This window comes from Eleutherodactylus coqui, chromosome 4 (assembly GCF_035609145.1).
Source record: "Eleutherodactylus coqui strain aEleCoq1 chromosome 4, aEleCoq1.hap1, whole genome shotgun sequence".
NCBI lineage: Eukaryota > Metazoa > Chordata > Amphibia > Anura > Eleutherodactylidae > Eleutherodactylus > Eleutherodactylus coqui.
In genome coordinates this window covers 95269405-95289050 of record NC_089840.1, presented here as the reverse complement: position 1 = coordinate 95289050, position 19646 = coordinate 95269405, and the positions used below count along the sequence as shown (strand labels likewise).

Sequence of the window (19646 nt, the reverse complement as noted above, 5' to 3'; positions counted from 1 at the left end):
TTACTTATACAGCGCTGACGGCGGGGGAATTCAAAGCCAAGCAGAGAGATGACAGCGGGGAGAAGTCTCAAGCAGCTTGCCGGCTGGGGGGTGAGTATTGCATTTTTTCTTTACCCAGTATATACTCGAGTATAGCTAGGCTTATACTCAACTCAGTAAGTTTTACCAGTTTTTTTGTCATAAAACTTAACTCGGCTTATACTCGGGTCGGCTAATACTCGAGTATATACGGTAATCTAAAAGGCTGGGAATAAGGTGCAACCCTTTAATAGACACGCACATACACAGATGTTGTCATTAAAGTTTCTATTCAGTAGGACCAACTTCCAAAATTGCGTTTCGAAGCAATGCTTCTTCTTCAGTATTGCTTGAGACACGTGCTCATAAACAGCGGTACAGGGGCTGGGCACATGTCCCCAGCAATACTGTGCTCAGCCCTACACGCACCTCGCCCCTGTCCTGTTTAAACTGAACTATAAGTGAATGAACCAACAATGATTTTTAGTCCTGCATAAAATGAACGACGAAGGAAAAGGGAACGATTTAGCATTCGTCGTTCGATGATTGGCTCACATTTACACTGAACGATTATTCATAGGACAGCCTATTTAATTTAGTCCACACAGTGGAATGATTGATCTTCCATTGCTGAATAAATACAGACAAGTTTGCAAAGATACGTTTTTCCGTGGATGGAGTATTTTTTTTGCGAACAGATGTGAAAACCATAATAAATGATTAAGTAATACAGGTCTATAGCTCAGAATACTAATATGTACTCACTACCAGCATTTACTATGAGCTATACAATAATGAGAATTACAATCACAATAACCTGGACACGCTCCTTTAGCTTGAAAACAAATCACGGACACCTTTCTTTTATGAACACAGAAAAAATATACCTTAGGGCTCTTTCACACGGGCATAGGTGTCTTTACATGCGCCTGCCTGCGCCATAAAAATGTGTGAACAGGCGCACAAATTTGCCATTTCTGCACCCGTGTCGGCTGCCAGCAGTGGGGCGGGCCAGACGGGAGCTTAGCAACTAGCTCCCGCCCCCTCCCATTGCAAACAGCCAGCAAGAGGCGGAAAGTAGAGAAGGGGGAGGGAGTTTGGTAGTCATGATTCTAAACTCCCTCTCTTCTCCGGCCGTTGTCATAGGCTTTCATAGGAGTCTATGCCACAGCCAACGTATTCTGTCCAAAATGATAGTTGCAGGACTATCTTTCCTGGCCAGCGTAAAAGCACCCAGCCAAAATGCGCTATCTTGGACAGCTGAGCGCTTATATGCGGCAGAAAATTGCCCGTCTGATCTGATACATTGGAATCTAATGCATCAGGTGGTAGCGTATATCGGCCAGCAATTAAAACAGTGGCCAATATACGTTCGTGTGAAGCAAGACTTATTATTTGACTGTCTAGGAATTTACCGACTGTTGGCAAACCTAAATACAGGTTAAACAATATGTAAACCATCACAAAGCTTCTTTTTATTACTCCTGCTCAAATAAAGAAACCAAACACCTTTGTAACTAGCTTTCATTAAATACACCCTCCCGTACTGTGTCTGCAGCTCCTAAGCATCTCAATCATAACTCTCTGCAGTCATACTCCATCCTACCTATCTCCTAATTGTTGCTTTACATACATTTTGTAGATTAGTAAAAGCTATGGCTGCAGGATCAGACTACACTGGCTTTATTTGTTGTCTGTTACCATGGAGACAAACAGATTGCATAGCCGTTTTAGACACAAAGCAGTACAAAATTTTTGATGAAAACTATTTGGAAAATTGCTTCTATATTTTTTTCTGCTTGTACAAAATAGAAGTATTATACAGTTGTCTATGGAATGCCTGTATCCTGCTCACATGTGATCCACATATGAGAGTATACTAGCAAGTGGGGGGGCACGGTGCGGAATAAGTTGGCGCTATACAAATAACTACCACCACCCCCACCCCCACCCCCCTCTCATTGACCTCTCTCGGATAGTAGCTAAATGTCCATGTCCACAGCATATTCTTATAGCAGCCTGATTATTAACCCCTTAAAGACCAAGCACATTACATTTATGGTGCTTGGTCCTGGGCTTTAATTTAGTCCGATAGCTAAAATACAGCGCAGGATTAAATGTTGCAAGATCAGGTCCTCAGCTGTTAGTCACAGCTGAGGACTCAGTGAAGAAAGAAGCAGTTTCTCATTTACAGGCTACATGAGCGCTTTGTGTGCAGACAGAACGTGGAAGTGTTACTTCTGCTATTCAACCCGGCGATCCCATGACCGCCCCCTGCTATGGCAATACTGCAGGGTCTGAAAAGACGCAGATTAGCTCTGTTAGTGACTACTGTCCTATGGATGGCCCAGCTGCAGTGGAAAAGTGTAAAATTAAAATAGGAAGACCAAAAAAAGGCCATATGAATGACACCATGGGGGGCATAGATATTAAATAAAATAGTTATAAAAATAAGTTTAAAAAAATGACACAATAAAATTAAAAAATATACATTAAAAAAAGAACATGACCTACCTACGACGCCAGCCAAAAACCAGCGCCGTATGCACCCTGTATTTCAAAACTATACAAATTATATGTGAAAACGGGGAAAAAAAGCTGCAAAAATGATTTTGTTGGCTGAAGAAAAAAAATAGGGCAGTAAGACCACCACATAGGTAAAATCCTTAAAAAATGACCTTTAGCACCAAAACACTCTGGTCCTTAAGGGGTTAATAAATCCAGAATACCAATAACAGTCTATAGTTGATTTCTCTGTTTTTTCATTCTGCGTCCATTATTCATTTTGTCGTCTTTTGATCTTATGATAAAATAGTTCCCTCTTTTGCATTCAGTGTGCAGATAAGAAGCTAAGCTAAAAATGAAACGACTCACATGATAAACTAAAGGTTCTCTTTAGTCAGAAATATTGTGTGAAAACAATGGGGTCTCCAGTCAGGAGCAGCAGGAATCGTCACTCTGGACATTAATGAATATCTTCCCTCTGTGCATGGAATAGCATTTATGTGTACAGTATGGATGGCCTCGCGTGGCACAAACCTGAAGCATATCGAGTTGACTACATGCTGCCTTTCCACCTTGCTTTGGCAGTGATTTATTTTGTTGTATCTAAAGATAAATTACCCACCATACAGGGTACCTGCTCTAAAAATATCACGCAATTAACCATACCGTAAATGCCACGGTTTACTAAAGTGATAGAATTTGAATGTTATTCGTGTAGAGTAGAGAAATGCCAAAAAGTTAATTGAAAAATTGGAAACACTTTAGCACATCTTTGGAAACAAGATACGAAAAGTCTTATCTTGTGTAGAGTAATGGGAAGCCGGTATGGATTGTGGTACTTGTGAGTTTGTTGTATGTCACATGCCTATTTTATTTCTAGAAATGCACCCATTTCTTCATAAATAACATGGGGCTTTATGCCAGGATAGTGGGGTTTGCAAGATGTTGCAAAATTTGCTTCTTCTGCCTAGAGCTTGGCAGCAGATTGTGTGCTTTGTGAAATGTAAGCTGTGTACACGTGTCATCATCGAAATTAGGCCAAGATAAAAGAACAAGGTTAAGATTGAGAAGTTAAAGTGAATAATAATTGCTGTAATTATTTATCTACGAAGTAAAATGTTAAAAACCTAGAAAAAAAGAAAACAGGTCATAGATGTGGGCTGTGATTTTTTTTTCCCCCCAGGTGTGTACATGAGCACATGATTTAGAATCCATAAAATATATTTAAAGGGGTTGTCCCGCGCCAAAACGGCTTTTTTTTTTTTCAATAGGCCCCCCGTTCGGCGCGAGACAAACACAAGGGATGGGTTAAAAAAAAAAAAAGTTTAGTACTTACCCGAATCCCTGCTCTGCGGAGACTTCTTACTTACCTTACCAAGATGGCCGCCGGGATCTTCACCCACGATGCACCGCGGGTCTTCTCCCATGGTGCACCGTGGGCTCTGTGCGGTCCATTGCCGATTTCAGCCTCCTGATTGGCTGGAATCGGCACACGTGACAGGGCAGAGCTACGCGATGATGCGTAGAAGGGGGCGGAGCCAGAACGCCGCTCGTGCCGAGACCCAAGAGAAGGGAGAAGACCCTTCTGCGCAAGCGCGTCTAATCGGGAGATTAGACACTGAAATTAGACGGCACCATGGAGACGGGGACGCTAGCAACGGAACAGGTAAGTGAATAACTTCTGTATGGCTCATATTTAATGCACGATGTATATTACAAAGTGCATTAATATGGCCATACAGAAGTGCTGAACCCCACTTGCTTTCTCGGGACAACCCCTTTAAGGGGTTGTCCTGTTTGGACAAGATCTTCACAATAATGAGCTGATTGAGGGATGGTGGAGTGGTTATCTCTCGGTCAGACCCCCTGCTGGGTCAACAATGCTGATATACTGTACAGTGATAAATTCCTATTTGTTCTTTGAAATGAATGGATGGTTTTTGTACAACATGGTTGAATTGAATCTTTCAAAGTTGGACTCGTCTAGTAGGACAAGAGTTGTCTAAGGCTGTTTACACACGATCAAGAAAATTGGGCAAGATTTGTGTGTTAATAGACGATGCAATGTGGGAAACAAATCACGGGAGGTCCTTTCTTTGGGCGTGCCATTACATCGACCATTGTTTTCAATAGGGCTGGCGGCAGAGTGAGATGTGAGGTCTCCCATTGAAAACCATGGCAGGCACTACGTGATCCTTCGCACAGCTGAGGATTGCTACTTCCCCGACAAAATCGCATGTTAGCAAGTGAGATATCGAACCATGATTCACGGACCCATATCGAACTCGCCTGTGTGAACTTAGCCTACAGCAGAAATCCTGTTTGGTGGTGGTTTCACACACACAAAGGTTTTGGAAAAATGCCTCTGTAGTTTTTGATGCAATTTTTTTAACGAAAAGTCAGAAGTAGATCCACCAAGTCCTTCCTTTATATTTCTCATTCCTTTTGAATCCACTTCTGGCTTTGGCTCAAAAAACTGTAGAGGAATTTTTCCAACAATCGCTGTATGTTGAACATTTTTGTTTTGCAGTCTTTTGGTTTTTTTTTTTTTTACCACAGTGGTACTTAATGCTAGAGAAGTAATTTGTTATTAAGCTGACCGTTCTATCTTGAGATCATGAATGGTACTACTCAGCTCTCAAAGGTGGTGTAAGCTTATATGCAAAGAGATCTCATATAGCTGTCTTCGCCATTGTAAGCGGCTCATTTAATATTTATCTATTTACTTCTTGGAGTTTTTGAAGCAGGAATCACCTGGGCGAGTGCTGAGACTTCTTCATCGTTTACCAATCACAGTTCGGTATATTTGCTAGTGGCGATGCCTGATACTGCAGCTCAGTCCCATTCAAGTCTGTAGGATTGAGCGGTAATACCATACATAGCCACTCAAAAATGTACAAGGTTGTGCCTAGTGAGCAAGAAGATCCCGCAATGCTCACCCTAGGTGTGAGGCATCTGTAATCAGCTGATCGTGGCAGTGCTGGATGTTAGACCCCCATAGATGTGATATCAATATTAAGGTCCCAGGAAGATAATATATTTTGCTTTCAATTTGGTTGTCTTTTGACTTGGTCAAGATAGAAGCTGTTTAAAGTCCTTAAAATGTTGGAAGATATGTGATCAGCATCTTGTCCATACTGACTGCTTATTACTTTTGCCAGTAATTTCATTTTTGTAATGTCTGGAGGGACCTTAAGGTTTGTATGGCATTACATAATGGAGTCTGACTTTTAGGTAGGTCATTTTCATTTGTATACTTTGCATTCTCTTTCGAAGCAACAAGGATTTTACTTTTATATGATTATTTTCTATTCAACATGAACTTGATTTGAACTCGAATGTCTTTGAAGCTTAAAATAAGGTTACCAGGCTGTCTTCATTGCATTAATGATCAGAGCAGATTTGACAATGGTTTCAGTATCACCGGCCACCTTCACTATTATTAAAATGTCACACATAGTTTAAACTGTTAAACATGATAATTGTATTGACAAAAGGATATTTGCAGGTGACACATTTTGGCAGAAAAGAAATGTTCTCTTTTAGTTACTATATTCAGAAAATATTTAGGTTGCCACAAATGTACACTGTAGGGTGGTTTCACTGCATCCGGGGTTCTGCTTTCCTGCTCTGTTCGTGAAGCAGGAAAGGGGATCCCCACGGCTCCGCCTTAGGACAGAACCGAATAGCACCCAACGGACCCCATTGACTATAATGGAGTCCATTTGGTTTCCGCTCAACTAGCTTTTAACTGAAAGAAAAAGTGCTACATGCAGCACTTTCTCTTCCTATATTTTGTGCCGGATCTGCACTGGAATCTCCAATCGGAGGTTCCAATGCAGATCTAAAACCACCATTAGGCATTCATGCATGCAGCTGTGTCACAGACTTGTGTTGTAAAATCATGTGCCACCCACATTTTTTTGTGGCAACTGGTATGATCTACCAGAGACTGTGTTCTTTGGGGTGGAGGCGGCATTAAAGCATAGAGCTTCTAGAAGTTTTGTCAGCGGGACAGCGAAAACCCTCTCCGTTTGCCTTCTCTTGCAGCACCATCTACCTCTACAAGAACTCCTTGATATCATGTGCAACTTCTGGGTCCAAACTAGCAGGGGTGTTATTGGCTACAGTTATTAACTGTGGCCTATGTAGGTTCATTTATGTGAAATGAACTGGTTCTATGGAAATCCTGAGGGGCCCATAATTTCATATAAGTAAGAAATGTTCTCTGAACTATCTTTCTTGGCCGGCGTAAAAGCCTAAGGCTTCATTCACACAAGAGTATATCGGCCCCGTTTTCACAGCCAGCCTATATACGCTGCCCATCTGATGCATTGGTTTACAATGCATAGATTCGGATAGGTGTATTCCAGCGACGAAAAAGCACCCAGCTGGCCAAGATAGTGCATAGGAGCGCATTTCAACCAGGCGCTTTTACATCGGCCAGGATAGATAATTCAGGATCTATCTTCCTTGCTGGAATACGGCGGCGGACTCCTATAGCTGCCAGAGGAGGGAGGTGGGAGGGAGTTTAGCAGTGTGCTAAACTCCCACCCCCTTCCCTCCTTTTCTCTGCCCCATGCCAGCTGTTTGCAATGCGACGGGACGGGAGCTAGTTGCTAAGCTCCTGCCCCTCGTCGGCTGCCAGCAGTGGGAGGGGGCAGGACGGGACGGGAGCTTAGCACAGTAGCTCCCACCCCCTTCCTTTGCCAACAGCCAATGAGGGAATTAAAAGGGGGAGACAGCTTAGCAGACCTAAACTGTCTCCCCCTGCCTGACGGCAATCTGGGCTTGGCGTTCTTGTGCCCGGACCCGGGCCGTCTGAACGAGCGCACAATCAGCCGACCGAAAATAGCTATGCTCATGTCAAAGAGCCCTAAAAGAGTGTGCTGTGTCTCACAGCTAGCGAATTCCAGCATTTTAGGAACGTAATTACTATAATGGTTAAGCCATCACTGGACGTACGACACAAGTCTTCCTAGCAAGTTAATAAATATACATTGGTCATTCCAAAAAGTATCCTCTTCTAGTGTAAATAAGTGGCTTTGTCCGATATTACTGGAACACTATCTTTGTATTCCTGTGAATAGCTAAAATGGTGCTGTCTCCAAATGAATTGCTTGCCCTCAATAACAAGATGTATATTAGCATTGCTTTCTCTTTCTTCCGCTGCCAAAAGTCTATGATTAATTTTATAGCCATGGTGTAAAAGGAGCAGAAGCTTCACTACTTCTCGGAAGCCTTTGAAAATGTATTTATAAATGTATTTTCTTCTTTCTCAGTGGAATTTTTATTCTGTGATTTGGCTTCCATGAAGTCTATACGGAATTGTGTACGGAATTTCAAAGCAAAAAATCTGGACCTCCATGTTCTGGTTAATAACGGTGAGTCATTGCTTCATTTGTGTCAGGATTGTTTCGGAATTATGAGTGATTGCTACTTATATTATACCACAATGCCTCATAGTTCAGATATCGGGAACCTTTTGATTGGCTCTTTAAAGGCTAACAACAGGACATTTAGATCTTTAATGCTTCCAATTTACTCTCATTGCCGCAGGCTGACAAAATGTAACCTGCTACTTAGTAGAAGATAAGACTTTGTCAGATTTCAATTAGGATTCAATGTTTTCAGAACGTGAATCCCATTTGTCATGCCGCCAATGCATGCTTCTCATGGGAAACAGGTAAGGAACCAATGAACAGGGATGAGTGAGGGAAAGTCCTTCATTTTTACAAGCCATAGCTAACACCATGATAAATATATATATATATATATATATATATATATATATATATATATAATAGAACCTATACGTTTACTTATATGGCAGGTAATATCAAGCATAGAACTGTCTCCAAGAACATCAGGATGCATTTATTCTAGCTTTCAACGGACATGTTTGAATATGAACTCAACCACTGCATCAGGGTCGGAGCTCAGACCCCTGTGTATTATGACAGTGAGAGCAGGCACCCAATCAGCTGAGGATGGATCGCCAATAGAGATGAGCGAACCTACTCTTTTCGAGTAATTACTCGATCGAGCACAGCGATTTTCGAGTACTTCAGTACTCGGGTGAAAAGATTCGGGGGGGCGCCGGGGGGTGGGGGGAGGCGTGGCGGCACGGGGGAGGGGGGTAGCAGCAGGGAACACAGGGGAGCCCTCTCCCTCTCCTCCCCACTCCCCGCTGCAACTCACCCACGGCGCCCCCCGAATCTTTTCGCCCGAGTACGGAAGTACTCAAAAATCGCGGTACTCGGGCGAAAAAGGGGCGTGGCCGAGTACGCTCGCTCATCTCTAATCGTCAATAGTAATTTACTGAAAAACCCCTTAAAAGGGTTTTTGGGACTACTACATATTTTTTCACTGTCATAGAATGGTGTAAATCAGACCTTCCAAACTTTGCCGTGGGTAAAGGCCCAAATAAAATAGGCAAACCTTGGGGCCACAGATAGGTTCTTTGCAGCGCACTTTGTAAGTAATGGTAATCTATCTGTAATCACTACCTTTACTTCTAAACTAAGCTGCTAAAAGCATTTCTATTCTACATCATTCTCATTGCACCAACCTTCTTACAATATAATTGTGTTAGGTCACAAACCATCATGAGCTAATCAATATATAAACAGCCACTGTATCACATTGCTCCTGCATCAGCACCGCTGTTTATTGCACCGCCACTCCTGGGGCCTGAAGGACCTTCTCTGACATTACACGTTTGCGACCAGCTGCGCAGTGAGGGAGGAGATAATTGGCGTCAGCTGTATGTTCAACGTTCAAGTCACACAGCTGAACCCGACTATCCCCTCCATCATTGTGCAGCATAGTCGGACACATGACTGTCATTCAGTGAAGGTCAGAAAGGGTCCTTTACCGCTAGATGACGGGACTATGATGTTAAGAGGCTATTCGCTAGCACACAGGCGGATTTGCATTGCGATATCTGAAGCGGAATTCCGCCTCTGGATTCTGCAGCAAATCCAGCCCATAGCGTGCAATGACAATCCGCGATTTCCTGCCCACGAGCAGAAATCGATTGCGATTTTATGCTCACGGGTGAGATTTTATGCGGGCTACGCACGGCCGGCTTCTATTGAAGTCAATGGAAGCCGTCCGTCCTGCGGCACTTCCACAGTGAGCAATGAGGAAGTATTGTGGGATCCGCGTCAACGCATGCGCGACGGAGTGCTGGCTGGCACATCTGCAGCACTGGACAGAAGACACCGAACAGGTACATGGTTCACCAGCCGGGCACCGGGTCAAACTTCACTGCGGGAATCCTGCATGCGGGGTCCGACCCGCCCGTGTGAAGGAGGCCTTATTGAGGCTTATAGGTTATTGTACATACCTGTAAATTATACATACCTTTTAGGTTAGTGTTTACAAAAACACAGTAGATACAATGATAATTCCCTAATTTGGAAGTGAATCCTATGACATATTTTCATAATGAGTAAAGTGGAGGCTCATGCAAAGTACCAGGGCTGTTTATTTTGTGACTTTGAACCATCAGATGCAAGTTTTCAAGTTGTTGCGTAGATTTTAGGCTTTCTTGTGTAGTTAACATAACTAATATCAAATAGGTTGTATATGGTAGGAGAAGTTGCCAAAACATTGATCCCTATTCTGATATCACTGCATCCTCTACAGCTGATTGATTAAAGTGGTTTTTCTGGACTACTTCAGTACCTCAAATATGCATAAATCAAAGAAAAAACACATACTCCCCTGCTCTAGTGGCTCCCCCTTCCATTTCTGGAGTACCGGTGCCCCCGGCTCCCAACCTGGAGAAAGCCGGTAGACAGTCAAGTGCTGTGTATTGTGCATATGACTGCTCAGACAATCACAAGTTTCAGCCGTGATTTTTTTTTTATGATCACATCTTCCGGTGGAGCAGGGGAGTATGTGTTTTATCTCTTTATTGTCTACATTTCTGACCCCCTAAAAAAGATTTTTTTTAACCCAGAAAAACACAATAAAGCCTCACCTCCTAGACTTCCTTCTCCTGCCCCATTTATGCGTTGTGTACATACTACCGTTAATACTGCCCAATGTTTATTTCATTTTAGACTGTTTCTCTTTGCATTCTCTACCAATTGCAGGAGGGTTACCTGAAATGAAGCCGAGAAAGCTTAATGTTGCCAGTATTGTACACAGAGTGCATGCAGAGGGTGGGACGGCAGGAAGTCTGTGAAGTCCAACGTCAGCCAATAGCTGCAGAGCAGGAAGTGATATCAGAGGACATCATTTTAGCAGTTTTGATACAGCCCAGTAATATGCAGTCATATTGTCATTTCCTTTAGTATTAAGGGCTTATAGTATGCAGAGCAACTTGAAACTTTGCATTAAGGGAGATCAGAAAAAAGGGATTAACCATCTTGGAATGTTACATGACCCTAATAACTACATTTTACTCATTCAGAAAATGTTCATGGAGTTTGACTTGCTACACTTGTTTTAGAGCCTTGCTTACATCTCTAGTTCAGAATGTGATCACTGCCGTAAACTTGCTTTTCCATTTTGGATTACACAGTAAAACAGCATCCAGAAAACCAAAGAGAAGAGATGCTCTTAGCAGATGCTGCCAGGATTTGGGCTACAAAATCACTCACACTGAAACCATTTCAGAATTACCGGCACCTCTGAGCACATTAAGACTAATGGCAATCTTTAGTCATTGGTGACCACTGAACTGCAGGCAATGTTACTGACAGCTAAATATGAAGCTCCATAATTGAGGTGGCTCAGACAATTGAGCTGAAACATGGAAGTGATATTTTCAAGCCAAGTTATGGCAATCAAGCTGTTTAATCTAAAAATGAGATTGTGTGCTCCGGCACTATTTGTATAGGAAAAATATATCACATGGCTTTCAGCCATACAAAGCACTGTCTGTAACATATGCTCTTACAATAAGCTATATCCAGTATCTGTATACATAGTATATACACAGATCTGCCATAAACATTAACACCATTCACAGGCAAAATGAATAATATTGTTGTGATAATAGCACCCGGCAAGGGGTGAAATATGAGGCAGCAAGTCAACAGTCAGCTCTTGAAGTTGGGGCGTTAAAAGCAGAAAATACAGGCAAGTGTAAGGATCTGAGTAACTTTGACAAAGGCTAAATTGTTATGGCTAAACTGGGTCAGAGCATCTATGGTGTTCCTAGTTTCAGTGGTTAATACCTACTAAAAATGCTCCAAGATAGGACAACTAATGAACCAGTGACAGGGTCATGGATGCTTAAGGCTCACTGATGTGCGTGGGGGGTGCAAGCTAGTCCATCTGGTTCAATCCCACAGAAGAACTGCTGTAGCATAAATTGCTGCAAAACTTTATGCTGACATTGATGGAAAGGTTTCAGAGCACACGGCATAGCTGAAGTCCAACAGAGTGTTTGTGCTGAATGCCAAGAGCGCTTACAAAGAGCATCGGAAATGAACCATGAAGTAGTAGAAGAAGGTGGCCTGTTTTTTTTTGCCATGTTTCCCTTCACATTATATGAATAACTGGGTGCATGTGGTCATGTACATGGAGGAGGCGATGGCGCTAGGATGTTGTAGTGAGGATGTTGTTGCATTTCTGGCTCTGGGTTTGGTATGGAGCCACGGGTGTGGTTACCGTGCAGGTTCAAAGAGTAGTCAGTGAAGAGCCAGGGGGAGGTTTCATGTTGTGATGCAAATAGAGGCGGTGTGTAGCGTTATCAGAAGGGAAGCCAGAAGTCGGTATCAGGAGGTTTCGTGTTGTGGTACAAATGGAGGAGGCGGGTAGTGTTGTCAGAAGGGAAGCCAGAAGTCAGTATAATGAGGTCTCAGTCTAGGTAGCAGAGGAGCTGATCAAGGCTTGTGGAACACAATAATCACGTAAGGAAGGAGGGAACAGGACCACGTTTATATAGGCGGCTTAATCAGGAACTGGGTGGAGCCAAGACAGGGAAACAGAGAAGCATAGCTAGGTTTCAGCAGAGGAGCTGTCCAAGTGCTGGATGGCCTCTTGGAGAGAGCTGCCAACTGGAGTGCAGGAGGTCGTGGGTTTGAGTCCTGACAGGTGTACTGTGGGAAGAAAGCAAGCTAATGGTGGCAGTGTGATGCTCTGGCCAGTGTTCTCCTGGAGACCTTGGGTTCTGGTATCCATATGGATATCATCTTGACATGTACCACCTATTTAATTGTGGTTAGAGAGCATGTTCACTCCTTCATGAAAACAGTATTCTTTAATGGCTTTGGCCTCTTTCAGCTGGATAGAGGCTTATTTACATGCAAAGATGATTGCTCAAAATTCGTCAGTTTCTGACCGTTTTGAGTGATCATTTTGCATTAGCTACTAATAGGCTAATTAGCCGGTTAGTTGCGTACTAGCTTCATAAAGCTCTGCTACATACATTCTTCATACAACACGGATCAAAAGCAGCAAAGCAGAGTCCTGCACACATTGAACACCCCTGGTCATGTGACCCCGGATTCTTTCCACACAGGTGAGTGATCACATTATGGTGACATCATCGCAGGTGCTGTAAGCACACAGCTGCTGTAGGTGTTCATTAGTAGTCCATTCCCTACAAACCCCCACGGCCTCAGTTGCTATGGAATACTAACAAACACCTAACCGGACAGCAGCCGTATACTTACTGGACCTGTGATGACCTCACCATTATGTGATCAGGGTCAGAGCATGTAACTCACTCACTTGGGATGAAGAACCTTTGATGACATTACTGTCATGTGATTATGGGCGGAGCATGTAACTCACGCACGGACGGACAGGTGGTCATTAGTAGTTTGATATGAGACTCTAATGTCATTGCTATTGGGAGAAAGGGGTCTCTGCTTCTGCAACTGAAATAAAGGGGGAAAATACTGCGACTACTACTAGGGAGAGAGAGGAGGGGGGAAAGACTTCAATGTCCTTCCCCCTGGGGTGAATGGGGGCTGATGCTACTATTATTTGGGGTAATTGATGGAGCTGCTTTAGAAGAGGGGTTTAACAGCGCACACAGGTTGTCATTTATCTAATTGGATGAGGGCCCTTCTAAGCTGTTTTGGAGAAGTGATGACCCTTTTGGGTTACATAAAGGCCTGGGTAATGTAATCTATCGGTGATTCTAATATGGCAAGTACAGTGCATTAGAATTTGACTTTATTATTTTAGTCAAGAACATTCATGAGTTTCATTAATTCTGTGTGGTTTTCAGAGTAAGACTATTCCAGGTAGATTCTAGCTGCCTTTGAATATTAGATAAATGTGTGTGAATTCCACTGCCATTCTGATGTGACTCAGGCTTGCCCATATGTCTCCGACAGGATAGGGTACTTGGATATCCTCATAGTCATTAGTAATCTCTGGCAGCAGCTCATCCCTCCCCATATAGCAGTAAGGACACAGTGTTAAGTCAGGAAACAATTAGGATGCAGCCTTGAGCTGCAACAAGTCCATTTTTCGTTTTCTTCTATGATAATTTTCATGCACAGCACAGATGGTGTTGAGCTGATATATTGATTTTGTCTGCTTTGGAATAGGCATTTGGCCGTAGGTTTTGCTCTTCCTGTCTTCGTGCTTTCTGGTGTCTTTTGAGTAGGAGTCACACATCTAAAATTATGCTCATGCAATCCAAATGTTACTGCTTGTCAGGCACATTGATACTTTATACCAGACACCAGTGCTATCTATGGTGTCTTTAAACGTGCAGTCAATCTAGCTGTGCATATTTAAGGAGTCTGTACAGAAAGCTGTCACGTGAACGCTACCATGTCTTTGGTTATATTGGACTTTAAACACCCAATCTTCCCAAAAGATTAGGTTCTTTTCAAGAATTTGCTGCTAGGTCCCCAGTGCAATCAGGATGGTACTAGAGTGTATAGGGCAAAAATGTCACTAGAGGGCAAAATCACCAAATAGTGGCTCTCATACTTTGGATATATCATGTGAGCCAATTCTCTGGAAATCACGTTGATGCTCGGCACCTTAGTGGGTCACGAAGAAGAGGATGACAAAGAACATGCTGGCTGGATGCAATCCTGGCGGATACAAACATGCACATGGAACAACTGAAAGAAGCCGTCAAGGATAGGAAAGTATGGAGAGCGATGATCCATAAAGTGACCAAAAGTCAGTCTCGACTGAAGAGATCATCATCATCATCATAAACAGATACAGACCAATTAAAAATCATAAATAGTATAATGGAAATAAGCACGGCTATAGTAGAGCGTGGCCCCCAAAAACATAAATCACTTATAAAAGCTCTGGAAAGATGTTAAATATCTGAGCTAATACACACATCTACAAAATACTGCCAATATAAAAGCACAAATAACTTAGATCAAGGATGTTATATGTATAAACCCATGCATGTATTGTACAGAATACTTCCAATAAGGAGACTTCAAATGACATATATAACACAGCATAAAGGATAGAAATTTAGCCTATAAATATACTGATAGAAGATCCACAATGAGCAAATGAGCAGCATATAGATACACAGAGCATGGCCAGCCTAAGTATAAAATATACAAGCACTGAAGAAATAGGTCACATGTAAAGTGCACAAAGCATGGTCAACCGAACTAAATAAAGAATTAACCAGAACAGGGTGGTGATGGAGGAATTTGGCTGATACCGCATGCATTTCACCATGATATGGTGGCTTCCTCAATGGTGACCAGAGGCAAAAGGGGCAAAAGGTTTCAATAATGACCTATGAAAAAACCTATGAACTCTCCATGTAGTTGGCAAATCAAGTTAAAAAGCAAGTGGATTTACTCCCCGCGTGATGACATAGGGACCCATGTAACGTGGCGCCGGTTTCAAAGATGGAACCATCAATTTGAGATTTCTAGAAGACAAATATACCATCTGTCCCATCCTGTAAGGTTCAGATACTGACAGACTCCTCCCACTACGCAACTGCACATGAGCCCCCGTTGCTTCCAGGTTCTTCTGTACTTCTTTCCATACCCCCTGCAGTGCATCTGTGGCGACATCAGCTGCAGGACAGGCAGATGGAGTAGAAATAGCTGTAAGGAAGCGAGGATGCTGACCATATATGCAAAGGAATGGAGATACCCCAGTTTGCGGGTGGAATGCTGACGAGAAGGAAAGCAATGTTCCCAGGTTTCTACAGAAGGCTTGCCAAAATTGCGCAACAAACTGAACACTGCAATCAGAAACAATGTTCTTGGGAACCCCATGTAGACGAATGATTTATCTTACAAAAATCTTGGAAAATTCTATTGCAGAAGGTAGCTTCTTTAACGCCACAAAACAGTCTGCAACAACTAGGACACTGGTGAACTTCTGAGACTCAGGTAGATCGGTGATAAAATCTACCAATAAATGTGACCACGGACTCAAAGGCACCGGTAACGGTCTCAGAGGCCCCTCCGGACGCCGATGCCGACTTTTACCGTGTGCACAGACAGAGCATCCCTTAAAAAAGTCACGGATCTCCAGAGACATACCTGGCCACCAGTAGTGTCTAGTACAAAGATCCAGAGTCCCCTGAGCCCCCGGATGGCCTGCGAGAACAGATGAGTGAGACTGTTCAATGACTCTGAGATGCAAGGTCTCTGGCACAAACCATCTACCCTCTGGCACCCCCGAGGGAGCGTCCTGCTGACAATTTTGTAGATGAGGAACAAGATCAGATTCTACAGCTGCCACCACCACCCCAGGTGCCAAGATATTCTCGGGAGCCACTGTCTCACTTTCCGGCGAACCGAAACTCCATGAGAGGGTGTCTGCCTTCACGTTCTTCTCACATGAAATATATGTAACGATGAGGTTAAACCTGGCGAAAAACAACGCCACCCTGGCCTGATGAGACGTGAGTCTCTTAGCATTGGCGAGATATACCAAGTTTTTATGATTACTATACACAGTAATGTGATGCCTTAATCCCTAAAGATGGTGACGCCACTCATCTAGAGACCACTTAATCGCCAATAACTCACGATTACCCACGTCATAATTACGTTCCGCTGAACTGAACTTCCGCGAGAAGAACGCACATGGACTATACCCAGGTCTCCCGCTGACTTCCTGAGACAATACAGACCCCACCCCCACCTCAGACGCATCGACTTCAATGAAGAACGGTCGCCTCATGTCAGGCTGTACTAGCACCGGGGCAGCAGTAAATGCCCTTTTGAGACGACTAAAAGCCTCTAGGGCCTTAGGTGACCATCTTACCAAGTCAACACCCTTCTTGGTAAGATTGGTCAGGGGTTGAGCAATAACAGAATAATTCTTAATGAATCTACGTTAGAAATTTGCGAAACCTAAAAACCGCTGGAGAGCTTTCAGGTTATCTGGTCTGATCCATTGGGAGATTGCTGCCACTTTATCAGACTCCATTTGAATCTCCGTGGGTGAAATCACATAACCAAGGAAAGACACTTATTTAGTACCAAAAATGCATTTCTCCAACTTGACAAAAAGTTGGTACTCACGCAAACGGGTCAGAACCAGCCTCAGGTGCCGCACATGTGAATCCCAGTCTGGGGAGTACACCAGAATGTCATCGAACTATATGACCAAAAATGCCCCCAGGAAGTCGTGAAAGACCGCGTTCATAAATCCCTAGTTCACATCAGAGGCATTACAAAGTCCGAAGAGCATGACTAGACATTCAAAATGTCTGAACGAGACATTGAACGCGGTCTTCCACTCATCTCCCTTTCGGATGCGAATTAAATTGTAAGCCCCCTTTAAGTCCAATTTGGAAAACCAGTGGGCCCCTACCACCTGATTCAATAAATTAGGAATCAGGGGCAAGGAGCACTGGTTCTTCACTGTAATTTTATTCAAAACCTGATAAGCCACACAAGGCCTAAATGTCCCATCCTTCTTCTCTACAAAGAAGAGACCTGCCCTGGCAGGGGAACTGGATGGCCTGATATGTCGTTTGGCCAGAGACTCTGAGATATAGGACTTAAGGGCTTCGTGCTCACGCCCAGACAAATTGAAAATGGCTCCCTTAGGGATGGGACTGTCGGGGATCAAATCAATACTACACTCAATATGGGGAGGCAAAGTCTCAGACAATTTCTTGGAAAATACATCATGAAAATCAGACAAATACTCAGGAAAAAGTATGGTATCTGCTGAACACATGGATATAGTAGCTAAGTGACTGACAGGAGAACCCCCAATGTGTCAATTCCCGAGTGGACCAATCAAATTGGGGATTGAGCAGTGCCAACCAGGGCATACCAAGCACTACATCAACAGACATCCTTTCCATTACCAAGAACGACAGATTCACAGAATGGAGAACACCCACAGTGAACTGTAACATGGGAGTCCTCCATTGTACAACCCCTGCAGACAGAAGGGTAGAATCAATACTAGTGCAGCGTATGGGGAATTTTTAATGCCGAGAATTCAGTCATCAGAAGTCTGACAAAACTTGAACTAATCAAATTAGCGGCAGCACCCGAATCAATAAAAGCTTGACTGGACCAAGTGAAATTCCGGAAGCCAATCTGGCAAGGCACCAACAACATAGGGAGTACCTGTGATCCTAGGCGATCCTCCCAAAGATCACCTAGGATCTGAAGTTTTCCACTGGTTCAGACTGATGTTGGAGACGCTTCTGAGGACAGGTCGCTACACGATATCCAGCTTTCCCACAATAGAGACAGAGGCGATGAGTCATCTGGAACTGTCGCCGTTCCTCGGCACTTAGCTGATCCACTTCCATAGAATCGGCACCAGAAGTTGGCATGGGAGAAGGGGGAGCAGGTCTGCCGGATTCCCTAGCCTTACGGGCCTGACGTTCCTCTTTTCTAGATCTCAGCCTCCTGTCAGCTTTGACCGCCAATTCCATCGCATCATTGAGTGTCACGGGAGCGAGATGAGAAATGAGTAGATCCTTGACAGCGTCAGAAAGACTCAACAAGAACACATCTTTAAGGGTGCTATCGTTCCAAGAGTTTTCACCTGCATACAGTCTAAATTTAGAGCAATAGTCCTCTACCCACTGCTGCACCAGACGTAGAGACATGAGATGAGATACCGTCAACCCTGTACAGTCCGGCTCATCAAAAATACATCCAAGTTCCTGAAAAAACAAATCTACTGAGTGCATGCAAGCCGAACTCTCGGGCAAGGAGTAGGCCCATGTCTGGGGGGACCCTGAAGTAAGGACATAATCAATCCAACTTTCTGGGATTCTGAGCCGGTGGAGCGATCCGCAACCGAAAATGCAATCTACATGCCTGCTGGAAAACAAAAAACTTGCTCCTCTACCCTGAAAATACCTCAAGAAGAAGACACTTGGGCTCGAGAATAGAAGGGGCGGTAAAAACATGCACTAACTCCAGCTGCTCCTGGGCCACCATACGACTGGACAGGTTTTGGATCACGACCACTAAATCCTGCAACTGACTTGTGAGGGTACTCATGGCCTCCAGGGAGAACAATTTTAAGGGCCAGATATTATGTTACGGTATACTACCCTTGATACGCCAGCCCGGGTGCCCTAGATCTCACCCAAAACCCCTGTGGCAGTGAGAGGGAGACATCCAACTTCCAACGAAACATAATAAAATGGAGCTCGTGCATGGCAGCTGCACTCAGAGGTGCACGCACGTACAGTGCCACGCGCCACCAGCACCACGCCGACCAGGCACCTGCGCCCCCAGCAGCCGGACAACAAGCCAGGGGGGCACGCCCCGACTGCGGGACACCGCACACCGCCCTGGGAGGACCAGCAACCGCCGCATGGTAACAGCTAAACTATTGGCAGGGAGCTCAATAAGCGCGTATTGGTGCAGTGGAAGGCTTTTATAGTTTGCCCAATCAGAGGCAGGGCTGAGCCAGGGCAGGGAACCAGACCAGGAGTACAGGTACATGGCTGTGTGCAACAGGGAAGCTGTCCAGACAGCTGGATAGCTCAGCAGGAAGAGTTGTTGCCTGGAGCACAGAAGTTCCTGGGTTCAAGCCCTGATCAAGTATTTTGTCTAAACAGACAACAGAAAGGGTTAATTGAACACGATGGTAAAATAAGAATCACAAGTCAAGTACAAAAAAGGAAGCTTTTTAATAATTGGTACTACCAAATCATACAACCCAATTGCCGGGAATTTCTTACCCATACATACAAACCTACA

General features: G+C 43.9%; 1 protein-coding gene across 1 annotated transcript in view; it reads left to right on the top strand.

Annotated features, from left to right (window-relative positions):
- Positions 1-19646, top strand: part of DHRSX (dehydrogenase/reductase X-linked) — a 298040-nt gene that overhangs the window by 166270 nt on the left and 112124 nt on the right. Inside the window, exon 4 of the mRNA XM_066599884.1 lies at positions 7806-7907. Coding sequence (XP_066455981.1) covers positions 7806-7907 — 102 coding nt within the window. The remainder of the gene's footprint in view (positions 1-7805; positions 7908-19646) is intronic.